The 16251-nt window shown below is 48.6% G+C and overlaps 1 protein-coding gene across 3 annotated transcripts in view; it reads right to left on the bottom strand.

Annotated features, from left to right (window-relative positions):
* Positions 1–13080: 13080 nt before the first annotated feature.
* Positions 13081–16251, bottom strand: part of LOC127594022 (chemokine-like protein TAFA-5) — a 71169-nt gene continuing 67998 nt past the window's right edge. For all 3 annotated transcript variants that reach the window (XM_052055878.1, XM_052055877.1, XM_052055879.1), the window contains one exon: positions 13081–14968. In XM_052055878.1, coding sequence (XP_051911838.1) covers positions 14960–14968 — 9 coding nt within the window. In that variant the 3' untranslated portion in view covers positions 13081–14959. The remainder of the gene's footprint in view (positions 14969–16251) is intronic.

Genomic DNA, 16251 nt, shown 5'->3' with positions numbered 1-16251 from the left:
GATTTGACCGTGGATTCGAATTCGCGTGTGCAGATTTCACTGTCTAACCTGCCATGTGGGAAATTTCATTCTGCCGAGGTGCGGTTAGTGTTCACTCATGAAAATTATGTCAATAATCAAAGAGATGGTCCCTCGTAATGGAATTATATTTTGAGAGCGATTCATAAAATGATGTCATTCAATTACAGTATATGCATGAGCTTTCCGGGTTTATTTTGAATGTAGTTTTAATCACTGAAAGCCAAACTGCCCCCCCCCCAAAAAAGCTCCACTTTTTGCTGAATTGACACCAAACGGAAAGGCGTATTGAATCGAATAACCGCTGACGTCTGTTGACTGCATTTCATCTCCTTCTATTCTACAATTTCTCCCTTATTATTTTCCGAACGCTCGCTGTGAAGTCAATTTCAAAAAACGGGGTCTTGTGACGTTAGCGAATTGTACAAGCTCGGCAGTTTGTTCTCTCCAGCTGGGGGTCGGGCGTCCCGCTTTCTTTTTTGCCACGACTGTATTCCCAGTCCGGGCCTGCCTGTGGTTTGCGGAGCCCGCTGGGGAGGGAAGAAGCCGGCTCCCCCCCGTAGCTGGCAATCTGCAAACAATGAGCCCCGCATCCGTGACGAATGGCCTACATCCCTCCCCATTTGTCTGTACTTTATCCCCGCCGCGGAATCAATTGTTCAACCCCAAAGTTTTCTTCACATGGGGGGGGGGCGGGGGGCGCCACTGCCACTGCCACTGCTGAATCTCGAGGCAAAGCTACAGAAAGAGATCAATATTGTCCCGGAGTGGATGAGAGGGACTTTCAGCGTGACTTTCAGGCTCCTAATTAGGGACAGGACAGCTCCGCTACCTCTCTGGGTGACATTTAACTGGACGTACTTGATAAATGTCACAACGTTGGATGCAGCCGCGACAAATGGATGCATCAACAACGGCTTCATAACCTTTACTGATAGTCCCTGCCAGGAATTCCAAATCTTAGTCCGCTCTCCCTTGCATCTCTAAACACCGCGCCCTCATAATCAACATTGTGCAGGGAGGAGAGTGCCTTTCGCCGCGTGCGTTAAGCCAAACTAAGTGGGGATGAGGATGGCGGAGGGGTGGGGTGATTGGGGGTGGGGGGGGGGGCGAATTGTCTGCATGTGCCCTTGCAACACAACGACGTGTCCGCGTTACACGCCTTGCGTGCGAATGCCAAATGATGTTGGCGGCGAGGAGGAGACCTTTGTAAGCAATCAGGGGCGAAATGGAGTGCTCGTAGGACCTCCCTCGTATCTTCCCCAAACTTAGACGCGGACAAGCCGTCGGAATTAATCAGCTCCCAAGACAGCCGGAATGGGAGCAAGGAGCAGCAACAAGATGGACTCGCTGCTGTAATCATAGAGGATATAAATGTCATATGGATAATACCCAAAGCTCTGTTTTTTTTTTTTTTAATCTTTTAAATTAAATGCAAACTTCAAAATAACCTGACGGCGCTGTACCAACCTTTTGTAATGTTCAAAACTGACCTATCTTTGAAAATATAAATTCGGATTCACCGTCGTTTGTATTGAGATGAACCACAAAACGTGAATGACAGCGGTAGCTTGAGTCGCTTTCAAACCAAATCGTCTTTCCCCATCTGAATGAATGGGACCGCCATGAATCCAGTCCTCCAAAAAAAAAAAAAAAAAAAAAAAGGACAAAAGAAAATATTTCTCTTTCATTTGAATACTTTTGTTTCAGCAAGTTATTGCTCATCTTACGGCTTGGGGAAGTCACTGCACTTCTTGTCTTTTTGAAGTACGTCTTTGATATGGAGAATATGTACGTCGATTTATCGCACTCCTTTTGCCCCTCTGCATAAAAAGTAAAATCATTTATCTGATTAAAGCAACTGTCTAAATATAAACCCCCTGATTTGTTTCAGGGATTCTTTTATCTAACACGGAGCTCTCTTTGGACCCGTGCTCCTGAGTTATTGCGCGGAAACATACGCATGTGTGTGTGTGTGTGTGTGTGTGTGCGTGCATTCCCATGCAGCGGCGCGCTTGTGTGCACCTGCGTATGCATGTATGTGCGCCTACTCCCATGCTTCACATCATGCAACCTTAGTTGCTTTGCAGTGGCTAATTGCCTCTCCTGAGGAATAATTAGATGACAAAAGCAAATCTAGGGGGGCCTCTGATGCAAAAAAAAAAAAGGGGGGGGGTATGGGGGTGGCAGGGGTGGAAGAGATGTATGTTACGTGGTGATTGCGCTTCACCGAGCGGGTGCCATTTGTTTGCGATGGAAATCTGCCCCTGGTGGCGATAGGAGGGGAGGCCATAATACGTTCGCAGGCCGAAACCTCGGGAAAGAAATATGGGGCGACAATTAATTACGGCTAATTAGATGTATCCGTTATATTTATTGGGCCAACCGTAAATCAAAGCGGTCAGATTATTTTTAGCCTGAAAGATGCCTGTGCATGCACACGCCGCATTTTGTGTCCTGCAGCTGCGTTGTTGTCCGAGTCGCTTTGTTATTTACTGTTAGCGTTCCAGGTGTTCAGAGCCGGGTCGCTGCACACTCCCTCCTCAAAGATTAATAATCCATTAGTAATCCATTTCACTAACGAGCATAGTGGAAGAGGTGGATTTAGGGAGGGACGGTCTAGGGAAACCGAGCACATACTTCATTTTTCAGCCAATCAGATGTCTTGTGCTGCGTTCTGGAGCCACATGGCCTCCAACCAAAGACATCGGTTACCTTTGGTTGATTTATATTGCCTGTGTTGAGTTCTAGCAAATAATAATCACGAACCATACGTGATATTCAGCATCAGTACGAGGAAATTCATAGTAGCATTTAAGTAAGTAAGCATTAGGCGTTTCCCAGGGAACCATCCTAACCCCCTTGGAGTTTTGGTTGAGTTTGCCATATCGTTGGTGAAAAGATTTCAATATGAGGCGTACCAAATGCGATGGTCTGCGAAATAGAGCAGCAACCTGACAAAGCGGCGTCTCTTAATAACGGGGCAAAGCGCCCATTGAGGACCACCCGAGGAGAGTGGAAAGTTACTCCCAAATGTCATCAATGGCTCTGATAGCGCGGCGATTGTACGACATTGGTAACGGCGTATCGGTTCTAAAAATATCTCTGAATTCTGACGAGTGAATTTAGAGGTGACTCTTGAAAAGGATCTTCACGCTGGGCTTTCTGCACTCTAAGGTTTTGCAGACTTGATAAGCGTTTTGTTGTCACGCTGCGCCGCCGTGCACTTAAAAAAAAAAAAAAAATAGAGTGCCAGGGGGGCTCGTGGCACCTAAAAGCCGTGACGAGCGCTGGCACATCAAAATGAGCCGGTAAACACAGACGATTCTTCACAGCCGCCGCCAATCCGGCACGCCGGCAACAATCTCCGATTGAGCGTTTCAAGTCCGAAACAGAAGATTTCCCCAGTGTGGCGCCCCCCTCCCCCCCCCCCGCCCCCCCACAGATCTTCTCGCCGCTGTTTAGCAGTCACAACATGACGGAGGCCGTCAGAAGACTGCCTTCAAAATCCCAACGCCATAAGCGGGGTGGTGGGGGGGAAGGATATGCGGTAGCCTGTTGTTACCTCCACGCATGGGTGAGATCCGACACGTTCTTCCTTTTCCTCTTGGCCCTCCCTCGGGGGGGGTTGGGAGCCGTGCTTCCAGATTGCCCCGCATGATGGATGCGCGGTGTGAGGAATGGGCCGTCCCGCGGGCCAGGGCGTTGTTTCTGGGTTAAACAGCATCTTATATCAAACCCATCTATAGCTTCACAAGCGGCGGGAACCTGTTTACTGGGCCGGGAAAGCACTGCAATCCATTTCCTGTCAGGCTCTCTCGTGGTGGTAACCAAAATTTGGACGGCCGCAGGGGGGTGGGGTGGGGGTCGGGGGGATTCGGACGTGGCGTGATGTGAGAAAATGTTGCTTAGGGGAGCGTATAAGGCTTATAATAATTACAAATAATAAATAATAATAATAACTCAGAAAACGTGCTCAGCTCGGCCTGAAAATGCATTTAAAGCAAGAAAACTCAAATTGGGGCGGCCCTGTAGCCCAGTGGTTAGCACTTCGGCTTCACAGTGCAGAGGTACCAGGTTCGATTCCAGCTCCGGCCTCCCTGTGTGGAATTTGCATGTTCTCCTCGGGCCTGCGTGGGTTTTCTCCGGGTGCTCCGGTTTCCTCCCACATTCCAAAAAACATGCGTGGCAGGCTGATTGAACGCTCTAAATTGTCCCTAGGTGTGAGTGTGAGCGTGGTTGGTTGTTTGTCTCTGTGTGCCCTGCGATTGGCTGGCAACCGATTCAGGGTGTCCCCCGCCTACTGCCCGGAGACAGCTGGGACCCCCCGCGACCCCTTGTGAAGATCAAGCAGTTCGGAAGATGAATGAATGAATGAATGAAATAATCAAAATTTCATTTCACTTTTAAATTTCAGGGAATGTGAAACCGTCCACGCAAAACGAGCCCCCCCCGGAGTCTCGAGTGGTTTCATGCACCAGTCGATGGGAAAAGATCTGCCAAGTGAAGACGATCGTCCACTTTGCACTTAGGTGTTCAATTTGCGCTAATGCGGCGTGGGCTTACCTGCGCGCCATCGGTGGATCAGGAGTCAATTAGCAAGACTGGCGGGCAGTCTTAGCCGAGGGCCCTGCGGCGGCGGTGGACCCGCCTCGCCGCCGAGTCCCGGCGAGGCGGCAGGGGGAGAGCCTAAATGGAATGTTAATACGGGGCACGCAAGTCAGGCCTCTCTAATTGGGACGCAGCTGCTGCGGGGACCGAGTATCCCGCCAAGCGCCGCCGAGCTCGACGAACCGACCGCGGGTCGCCGCGATCGGGTCAGGTGCGCTCCGCTGAAAGTAGCTTTCGGGAAGGAAACAAATTCTAACTTTTGGCAGCTATCTCAAAGAAAATGGCAAAACTCTGTCGGGAAGATGGGCGGGGGGGTGTGGGGGGGGGGTTTCGAGTAGCAATTTGTTATTTTCCGAACAAACGGCAGGTGGTAAACAGTCTATCACAGTTTTATTGGACAGTTAATTTGATGCGTGGGTGCTCAACACTGAGGCAGCTGTGCGTTTAAAAAACTACCGTGACTGTCGAAAGATTTATTTTGTTGTGTCCAACTGGGATGCGGTTGGATTTATTCTTGTCATTTAAAAAAAAAAAAAAAAAAAAAAAAAAAATTCATTTTTTTTTTTTTTTTTTTAAAGATGAATGACGTCCAAGCGGTTACCACATCTGCCTCACACTTTCGAGGGATGTAGAGATTCACGCAACCCGGATATCCCGCCGCGGTTTACATCCAGATGTGTGCCGGCCGACATATTTCTATGCGTGTAAAATGCCGATTCTTTACAAGTGAGCTCTGGCGAGTATTTGCGAGCTCTGTGGCCGACGACGCTAATATCCCGAGCGCGAGCGACCATGCGCATCGGTCGCACTCGGCTGCACTCGATGAGCCGGAGCCGCGCAATTGATGGGCAGGGGGGACGGGAAATAGGAAAGGAGGGTTTTGTGGGCGATGGTGGGGGGGGGCAGATGGTGAATAATGTTCCACTCAGGCTAATGCAAATGATTCTGTCACATCAACGAAGTAAAGCGTCCGGTTGTTGCCTTTCCCGTCTTCTCTTAAAAGCCGTTAAAAGTCGAGCGAGTTGTATCCGCAGCCCCCCCCCCCCAGTGGCATTTGATGGACTTTTGGAGTCAAGCGCCAGCGAGGGTCCGATGGGACAAAAACGGCCAACGGCAGGTGTGCGCCACCTCGCACCCCCCGCTCGCCTTGCCGTTTGCTCTCCTCTTTGCCACATGGCCCCCCCCCGTTGTAAAAATGCAGCAGTGTAGCTTTCATTAGCGCGCGGAGCAAAGATTATGGCTCAATGCAGTGCTATAAATTATGGATGGGCTGTGCGCGACAGTGTGCCGCCTTCACACCCCCCCAGCTCCCCACCCCAATTTGAAGATGACAATTTCCATCCGGAATATTCCCAGAGCTTTGATGTAAAATTCGATTTTAATCCTCCCCCCCTTCTTTTTGTCACCTGGACCACATTCGGAGGCTTTTCCAATCGTGAGCTATAATATAGCGTTTCTTGATTTTATGGATATTCTCGAGGGCAACTATTCTTACTACGCAGAACAAAAATAAACGAATGCACGTGTAAAATACAAGTTGCAGCACCAATGATTTGACGGCAACTGCGGAGTGGGTGTGGGTAGCCATCGTGACGCCCGTGACGAGCATGGGGGGCTACACAACGCGCCAAGTATCACATTGGAGCATCCGCTTTTGGAATCTTTTAACGGCCCGCCTTTAAAAGTGTCACCCCTGTTTGTATTGCTCATTTTCAGCACATTTCAACCATACTTGGAGCAGTTACGAGCCCGCGATAAAGAATAACGGGCAGTTTTATTTCTCATAGCATTTTACGTCCCAGTGACCCCTAGGCCTTTTTTTTTAAATTTATTTATTTATTGGCAAGCCGACGGGTTTTGATTTTGCCTCGCAATCAATTCATTTTAATCACAATGGGCGCAGCCCAAGGACGGGGGGCCGCGCTAATTGATTGGCAGGTATTTGCATATACAGTACGCCACAAAATGTCACGCGCGGCCTTGGCGGTGACCTGCGTGGGCCTGTTGGCGAAACAAACTGATGAGGGTAATTCATCATGCCGCCTGCGCACTGGCTTGGATGGGAGGGGGGGCGGGGGAGTGGGGGGACGGGCGTTGTTAGCGTCGTCAGTCACCTGTCATGCCACAGTGGGCACGAGGACGTATGAGGAGAAAGGGGAGGGAGGGGTGGAGAGATTGCGGATGAGGATGATCCTCACCGATATTTATTGCTGTCACTCAAATCATTAGACGGATTTGCTTGTTTTGGGGCTGTCGGGCCTCTGCCGGCCTACATTTACAGTTATGATTCACATTTATTATTATTTTTGTCAATAAAATGTAAATATGATTCTCAATTGCCTATATAAATCAGCATGTATTGTATTGTATTGTATTATCTTCATTTGTTGGTGGGGTGGGGTGGGGGGTGCGGTGCAATTAGATATCAGTCTCAGTGTTGCAATGCCCAATGTCTTCAGAATCACTTGTGCATTTCCGGAAACCCAAAACGATCGTTTCCGGTAGCGTGTCATTTCGTAGGCTCATTAATACGGTTTATTGTCACATTATTGTCACTATGCTCAAATCATTGCAGTATTTCCCCAACCGTAAAACAAATGGACATATTTTCTGTTTTTCAAGGTCACGGTGGCTCGACACAGGCGGTGCGTAGTCCATGTCGTGCAGATGCATCATTGCTCTGTTCTTGCATGAACACCCCCCCCCCCCCCACCCCCCACAAGACCCTCCAGTGTGCCGACTCTGCGGACAAGGTAAACATTTGGCCATCATTGTCGTCATTATGCCCAAGGCTGAGTGGAAATATCGTTAGAATGCGGTTAGGGGGGGGGGGGGGGGTTGGGTGCAACTCATTATTAGCGTGGCTGACTCGGCGTGATAACGCCATCCCCAATTTCTGTGCGAGGTTTTACTTTTTGATCAATTAGCTGCCGCAGCAACCTACTGACCACCAAGTGCTCCCTGCTGGGACTTTATCAGAGCACGCTCTATTAAATCCACTCTCCGGCTGAGGCGTCAGACTGATGTCGCTACCGAATGCCAAATATATTTTTTTTAATGCGTCTGTTTGGTGTGTAAAAAAACAAAAATCCAACCACCGCTTGGCCTGTGCGTGCGGAGCATACCATCTGATCCCTGTGGGTGATTTTCTGTGCGTTATGGACCGTTTTTGAGCAATAAGCCCGGCTGAATAGATTATCATAATGCATCGGGGTGGAAGGTGTCCTGAAGCTGAAATACAGCTTTCTAGTATTCGCTCAATGTCTTCAAGTGGGTCAAAAAGGCCTTGCCAGTATTTGCTGGATAATATAGTCAAGGTGGGAAGTAATCCTAATGACTCGATAAACTCTGCATGAATGCATCGCGGTCGACGTGGCCAGTAAGCTAAACTCCACAGAAGCTTGTTGATGGTTTGTAAATGGCGGTGGTTGGGTATTCAATTAAACTCCGGGGCAGTTAACTTTTAGTGGCTGGAAACATTGCACGAAATGAGGTCGGCGAAATGCTAGAAAGAACTCTGGAGTAGTGTTGTCTTGAAAGTGCTTGGAGACCTTTGTACCATTCCAACCCTGGTGATCTGAATAGAAAAATGGAATGGAATGGAATTGTGCGGTCGAAAAATGTAATCAAAGAGACTGTACAGAATTCAACTGGTTTTCATGAAGTGACTCCAAAATGACTCCCAACCCTCATCTATGGTCACGAGCTATGGGTCGTGACTGAAAGAACGAGATGCCGGATACAAGCGGCCGAAATGAGTTTTCTCCGCAGGGTGTCCGGGCTCTCCCTTAGAGATAAGGTGAGAAGCTCGGTCATCCGGGAGGGGCTCCGAGTCGAGCCGCTTCTCCTCCACATCGAGAGGAGCCAGATGAGGTGGCTTGGGCATCTGATTCGGATGCCTCCTGAGCGCCTCCCCGGTGAGGTGTTCCGGGCATGTCCCACCGGGAGGAGACCCCGAGGAAGACCCAGGACACGCTGGAGAGACTATGTCACCCAGCTGGCCTGGGAACGTCTCGGGATCCTCCGGGGAGAGCTGGAAGAAGTAGCTAGGGAGAGGGAAGTCTGGGCTTCCCTGCTAAAGCTGTTGCCCCCGCGACCCGGCCCCGGATAAGCGGTAGATGATGGATGGATGGATGGATGGATGGATGGATGGACTCCAAAATGTGCTTTCAGACAGAATTTTGACCAGGGAGTAGTAAGCACAGACAAAAGCCAAAAGGCATCACAAATAGAAAATGGCTGACGACTTAAGCACCGTAACAAAGCAGGCCGCTATTTCAAACCTTCAATCCCTTTTTCCATCTTTTGTAGCACATCCGGGGCGAACGTGAATGCGTCGAGGACTTTAAAGCCATCCAAGTCATCCAAAGCCACCAGCAAAAGCAAGACCCCCCGCCCACTTCCCAACACCCCCTGGCTCAGTGCAACAGGCAGCTCTTGATCCTTCCAGATGAAACACAAACTGAGGTGGCCAGCAATCGTGGGATGAGACGAGGTAAACACGTTAGCTCGGCCGCGCCCGCTAATTCCTCGATAAATCTGGAACATTTCTTCTCCGACGGGGTCACATTCCGCGCCGTGTTTTCTCTCCCTAACGGTACTTCCGGAGGAGCGTGCCGCGCCTTAAACAACTATCATTGTTGTGTTTGTTGTGTGAAAGCAAGACTGATCCCTCCGAGTGGCCCGATAGAAATCGACAGTCCCCCTCCTATGTGGGTGCAGCCCGTTGTTTCAGGGATTAAGGGGGGATTAAGGGCGGATGCCGGCGACTCGAGGCTTGAGCGGTGTGACCCTTCCGCTAATCATTATGAGACAGATACACAGCGCTCATACTCGCCTTATCAATAATTCATGGACAATGGCAGCAGAGGGCGGCTGGAAATGCCAGGACTTTATTTTTTTGGAGACGACTAAACCCACGAGGTTAACAAGGACTTTATTGGCAGTTCGGTCGAGACCAAAGTTCCAAAATTGCATTGATCGGGCAATCAAACTTGAGTGCTACCGTTGACCCGTGTCTGATGGTGCTCCTGTTTCATTGTAGCACAAGACGTGACTGGTGGTTGGTCGTTCGCTTTTGTAGAGAGCTTTTTAGAAGAGAAAAATCCTAGGAGAGGCCAGCGAATTTTGCGCCTCACCAGGTTGTTTGAAGCCTCAGTCGAGTCTTGTGCTCATCAAAAGGCACATCCTGTGGCTTCGGTACAGAGGCAAGCAGAAGCGTAGAGAATCTGGTAGAGTCACAGAAAGGCCATAGAGGTGTGGGCGTCCTTGGAACTGATGTCGTTCTACCCACCGGGCACGCAAGCGGTCTCCCGCTGTCCGATCTCCCCCGAAGAGAACTGCGGTCATCTTGGTGTGAAGCTGTTAGAGCGCTAATCGCTTCAGCCTCACTCCATTATCAAGGTGCCTGGGCTCAATAAGTGCAAGTCCATCATTTCCCACCTGGTCTTTGGGGGGCGGAGGGACAGTGTAAATAAATTGATGAGAAAGGCCGATGAATAGTGCATCAGGAATAATCCCAGATATTCACCGCCGGCCTCATCTGATTCGCCCGCTCGAAAAGCCCCGCCGTCCACCTGGGAATGTGTCTGCTTTAATCGTTTTCGCCCAAAGGGATGGTTGCCCTCTGAGCATTCATTCATTCATTCATTCATCTTCCGAACCGCTTGATCCTCACTAGGGTCACGGGGGGTGCTGGAGCCTATCCCAGCTGTCTCCGGGCAGTAGGCGGGGGACACCTTGAATCGGTTGCCAGCCAATCACAGGGCACACAGAAACGAACAACCATCCACGCTCACACTCACACCTAGGGACAATTTCGAGGGTTCAATCAGCCTGCCACGCATGTTTTTTGGAATGTGGGAGGAAACCGGAGCACCCGGAGCAAACCCACGCAGGCCCGGGGAGAACATGCAAACTCCACACAGGGAGGCCGGAGCTGGAATCGAACCCGGTACCTCTGCACTGTGAAGCCGACATGCTAACCACTGGACTTACCGGGCCGCATGTTGATTATTTATTAGTTGTAATTATTATAAGCCTCGGAGCATTCAAGTAGAAAGCCCATCCCTAAGTCAGAGTGATTGAGATGTACACTCCAGGATAGGAAAGAAATAGTTGAACGGTCATGTCTTCGGCAGAGGAGTCTGAGATGATGCTGATGATGATACGGTATCTCTGCGCTGTGTTATATTGACTGAGTGAGAAACCCTGGGCTGTCAAATTAAGATGAAAAACCGATTTCACTGAATGAGCAGGCAGCCACCACGCGTCCAGAAGGCGGAGAGCTCGTGCTTTAGTGAATCAAAGAGTGATTTGAATTTTTCCGCATGGCGAAACGAGACCGCGGAATGCAATTACGAAGGCAACGAGGAACACGACGTGCATTCGGAGAGCATAAAACGGACGACAGACCCCGCTAATGTGTAATGCGTTTTTGTTAATCTGTAATTTTAAAAAAAATAAATGCTAGCATGAATCCTAAAAGTCACACGATAAAACACGCGATCCGGTCAGTAAAAAACGTCCCGCGACGTTTTATTACGGCAGCCGGGTGCCGATGGCGCTAAAATGACGCGACGACTGATCGATATCGGAGGCCGTTTTTCATTTGTAGCCAAACTGTACACGACGCAGCTTTGACGCGCTGCCGCTGGTACTAAAAGCCCATTTTAAAAGTATCGGCAAGATGCTCTCAGCAAGTCCCTCCTGGGCGCAGGAAGCCGCCGAGTGCGCGCACTCTGAAGCCCGCTTGCTAGGCTAATGAACACGCGCGCGTACTCACGCTAGCTTCCCTACCCCAAACCGAAGGGTGGCTATCATTTAACATCTCGTGACGAGTAAAATATGATTTTATTTGAGTGTGCTAAGTTGTGTTCTGGCACAAAATAGAAATTTTTGTGTAAATAGACAGCGCGCTTCCCCAAAAGATGTCTTCAAGGTTTAGCATTTAGCAACCTTATCTTCTTTGCTCAGAGGTGCACGTCGAGAGTGGATTCATTGTTTCAAAGAGGCAAAAGTAGGGAATCAGGCACTTTGATAATCACCTTCTTTTATGAGTGGAGTGTGCACCATGCGGGTTGATAGGGGGAGGGAGAAGGGGGGGGGGGGCTGACAGGAAAAGTGGTTGCCTCGCGAAGCGGTGAGGCGGGTCAGGCCGCCGCTAGCTCGGCGGGCATGCTCGCTGCGCCCGGGCTCCGCGCCGTCCTGCAGGGCCCCCGGCGCGGGTCGACAGCCGTAATGAAACGTGACAGCATGTAAAATGAGTTTTTAAAGAAGCTGGTGAAAAGCTGGTCTTTTTTTTTTTTTCTTCTTCTTCTTCTTCATTCCGTGGTCTTGTGTGTCAGGCTGGTTGCCAGCTGTCAACCCTGTCGGGGGGGGGGGAGACGGAGCGGGCCTGCGGTTAAATTTACATATGTCTTGATTACTGATCAGTATGTCATCAGGCATGTCTTTTTCTTTGTGTGTGTGTGTGTATGTATATATATATTTCCAAAACTCTTTGAATATCGAAGAATGTGTAGGTTTTGTTTTGTTAGCTCAAATGTACTTTTGAATACAGCCTTCTTGCCTCAAACTCTGCTCTTGCAACTTAGTCAAAAGTTGTTTACAGCGTAGGAGCCAAATGAAAAGCACCGTTGAAAATGTCATAACGACGACAACCTTCCCATACAAACCTTCAGTGTCGACTCGGCAGCGCCCGCGCGCTCTGCGAACCTTTAACCTGTCGATCGAGAAAATAAACAACGCATAGAAAGAATCCACATTACGCAACCGTGACTGATTATTGTAATTATTTCTACAGCAGCTGGAAGGCGGCGGGTGTGGGGCCACATCCTTAGATAAGCAATTGCGTCGGCCATATTGTCGATCGATCCACTTTCTCTGCACTTCAATCAAATTCATACTTAAAAGAAAGACTCCCATTGTGAACTATGAATTGGATGCCAAATCTGTCAACAGTGGCACATTTGCGTTAACCCAGGAAGAAAAAAAAAGTCTCAGGGTAGCGAACAGGAACCTGCTGAATGGGGTGAGGGGGGGAAATCAAAGCCTAAAAATGTGATTGAAATGAATGCAAAAAATAGGACTGACTTCAAATGGACTAATCGTGGCACCAGATTAACATCCATGGGGATCCTTCTCAATTTGTCTGCTTCATCATCAAAACGCTTGCTGGAATGCATGCTGTCAGGAAAAAAAAACACCAAACAAAACAAAAAAGCTCAAGGTAAGATGGCCACTTATTAAAAAATAATCACATTCCTGTGTGATTATTATTACATAATAATCACATAATAATTACAATATATAATAATCACATAAAGATGTGTACTGCTGTAATGATGCTACACAATTACCATATCCAGAAATAACTACATTAATCAATTTTCTTGGTGATGTCACTTTCTGGTTCATCCAGAGCTATTTTTTTTGTGTGTGTGTGTGGCGTGGGGAGGGGGGGGGCAATGCAGCCCAACCACAGGGTGTACAGTGATAATTATTGTGTCAAACGCTCAAGTCGTCTCAATGGTCCTCAAACCCGTGACAGTGCTCGTCGTCGCATAAAAGAATGGGTAGAATCTGTCATTGCGCGCCTTTGCCACTCCGCTGCACAGGAGCAGACCATAAATATGCGCCAAACCGACCGTGAGAGGATCAGCGATCACAAAGACGCTCAGAAATTAAATAGTCGCGGCCGCCTGTGATAATGACATCACATTAGCAGTGACAGTTCATTTTTATGACTTGTTTTGTCACAATCGTGCCGAATATGGAACCCGCAGACACTGATAATTAGAATGCAAACACAGCCTGTGTGATGTGGTTCCCACGGCAACTGATTTCTTATCGGTCTTCACAGAGTTCAGTGACCCCGTGGGACTCCATTTGAAGAGCATATGGATAAAACACCACCTACATTTTCAAGGCACCTTTTTTTTTTTTTTACCATTGTATTTAATTTATTCTTAAAATATTTCATGAGTTAAAAAAAAAAAAACTACTGTATGTCAATGACGGTCGTATCTCCGCTGCTCTTCCTGTTCAACCCCGCCTCGTTCCGCTCGCTAACGTCCGACAGGGAGGCCGGAACGTGGCGCCGACCGACGCGCGCACGGAAATAAATTAAGAGATCAAAAGCCTTCGAGAGGAAAAGGGTCAGTATTCCACATTGTGTACAATACAATATCAGAGCAAATTAGCAGTCTTGAATGGCTTCCACTGACTACTAGACACTTACAATGTTGAGTCAGCGGCAGGGTCAGTCCTCAGGATTTCCTTTTTCTTTTCTTTTTTTTTTTTTTTTTTTTTGCTGGACAGTGACTTGGAAATGAGCATGAAAAGAAAGCAGCTAGTGAGCTTGTGAACGGAAAAAAAACCCCCAAGACGACGAGCTCCAGCGGTAATGAGAACACAACAGCGTTTGTTCACATCCTAATTGTCATTGTGACCACAAGTCCAATAGGCTTCTCTACAAAGGTACAACATATAAAAACTGTTAAATATATAACTTTTAGGGCCTTTCAAAATACATTTAATGACATTTCTTTACGCCGTCTTTTCATTCGTGTTTCTTTTTTTTTTTTTTTTTTTTCATTCGCCAACACAACCAGCTGGCCCGACCATCGCATCTAATTTTTTTTTTTTTAATTGATTTTTTTTTTTTTTAATTCTCGATACACAATTATACGTATGTAGTACCTATATCTCCAGTTCCGAAGTACAGTGTTGGGCTCAGTCCGAGGAAAGAAAAGTCAGGAAACGGTCAAAAGTACTCCTCTGATCCGTGCGGATGCCGGTCAACGCAAAGTGTCCACGGCTCACGCAAGCAGCGAGGGTCCACTTGGGCCACTCGGCTCGCATTTGTTCTTTAGCTCTTTGGTCTATAAAAAAAATACGTGAGGTCTGCTCCAGCAGAAGGCCTATTTTCAGCAGAGAGCGCTCACTTCGCCAAAGGATCCTAGCGCCCCCGCTGATGTTCTAGAAATGCGGGGAATTCTCATCTTCAAAGCAGTTCCGAGGACTTCGGATGGGGGGGGGGGGGCGCAGATCTCCCCTGACATTTCGCAGGAGTCCGACCCGCCGCAGCGACAGGCAAAAGCTGCTAATTGGACAGAGCAGGCAGAAGTGGAGAGCAGGCAGATCATATTGACCCAAAGGACACGGCACTGGGTGGGAGAAGTCGGAAAGCCTGCGCGGTTGCTCGCAAGGAACAGTGTTTTGCTGCGAGCCGTTGACCCACTGTCCTGGTAGGGGGGAAAGGGTGGTGGTGTGGGGGTGGGGGTGTGGGGATTCCCGCAAACGCTCCCTTTTTCGTGCTCTTTTGGTGTTACGAGACCTGCGCCAAAAGATGAAGAGCAGAGCAAACAAGAGCTTGCGTTAGCACAGTCAAGTAGAGTGTTTTGACTTTCAAACTGTATCGCATCGTGTGCTGTATCGCATCGTGTGCTGTATCGCATCGTGTGCTACAAATGCCCCTGACAACTGCGTTGGCATTCTGCTGTTGGTTCGTTTACCGCACCAGGTGGTTTATATCCTATTTGGCAGTTTTGTGTCGGCCTCGGTCGCTCTGAGTCCCACTCTGCCCCACTGTATAATGGTGATCCACAGGGTTCAATTTCGGGGCCGCTGCTATTTTCATGGTTTTAGCTACAACCTCCTCAGAAAACTAGCCATTTCTTTTCACTTCACTGCTATGTGGCTGTTCTTTGTACCGCTGAGCAAAATGAACACTTTGTCCTTAAGGCCACTTTTGTCCGACCTGGAGGAAGTCAAGGCCTTGAACTTGATGAATTTCACTGGAAACAAACCAGACGTGTTCTCAGATTAGCTCCCTTGGCAAGCAGAATGAGAGGATGTTCTTGTAAAAATACAGTTTGTTTGTTTCACAGTATTTGATCTTGATCTTGGAATTGGTGAACGGATTGTTTTCCTTTTTTTTGTTTTCGCAGTGTTTGATGACTACACACAATGCCAGTAGGCAGGCAGCTCGGCGAAGCTCCCTGTGTGATTGATGCTGAAGAAGCGGTGCGATGAACTTCAAACTGAGGCAGAGAAAGGTCCAGATCAACCGTTGGCACTGGAGGCTGTACCGCTGAGGGGGTACCATGGTGATCATCTGGTAGCAGCTAGCGGCTCAGCAAAAGCTACAGTAAGTGCCCGATAAGGAGCGGTTTGTGACCCTGTACAGTAAAGCTCGCATCTCAGTGTACTACTCCTGAAAATTGCAAACCGCATTTGCTCCTTCCGGTTTCCTTTCCAACTTGTATTTATTCTCCTCAAACTAGACATGAACATAGTGACTCTCTCGGGGGAAACAATTACTCCTAGGGCAAAAAGACAAACCTAGACGCGTCCACAAACCATCTGGCCGCTCGCAGTTGCCACGCAGCCAGAATGATAGCGTCGCTGTCCCAAGATTTTGGCACTTCCGCTGGGGCTTGAATGTAATAAGGGGCCAGAATCGTGTGTCGGTTGCAGAGCGACTCGGTAATGATCTTCGACAGTACGCTAAGCAAATTGGCGGTCGCGACTGTATTAAATCAGAATCAGAATCATCTTTATTGGCCAAGTATGTAGAACACACAAGGAATTTGTCTCCGGTATAACACGCTGCACTAG

This window comes from Hippocampus zosterae, chromosome 21 (assembly GCF_025434085.1).
Source record: "Hippocampus zosterae strain Florida chromosome 21, ASM2543408v3, whole genome shotgun sequence".
Classification (NCBI taxonomy): Eukaryota; Metazoa; Chordata; class Actinopteri; order Syngnathiformes; family Syngnathidae; genus Hippocampus; species Hippocampus zosterae.
The sequence above is the reverse complement of the archived record's forward strand: the minus strand, read 5'-3'. Positions and strand labels throughout refer to the sequence as shown.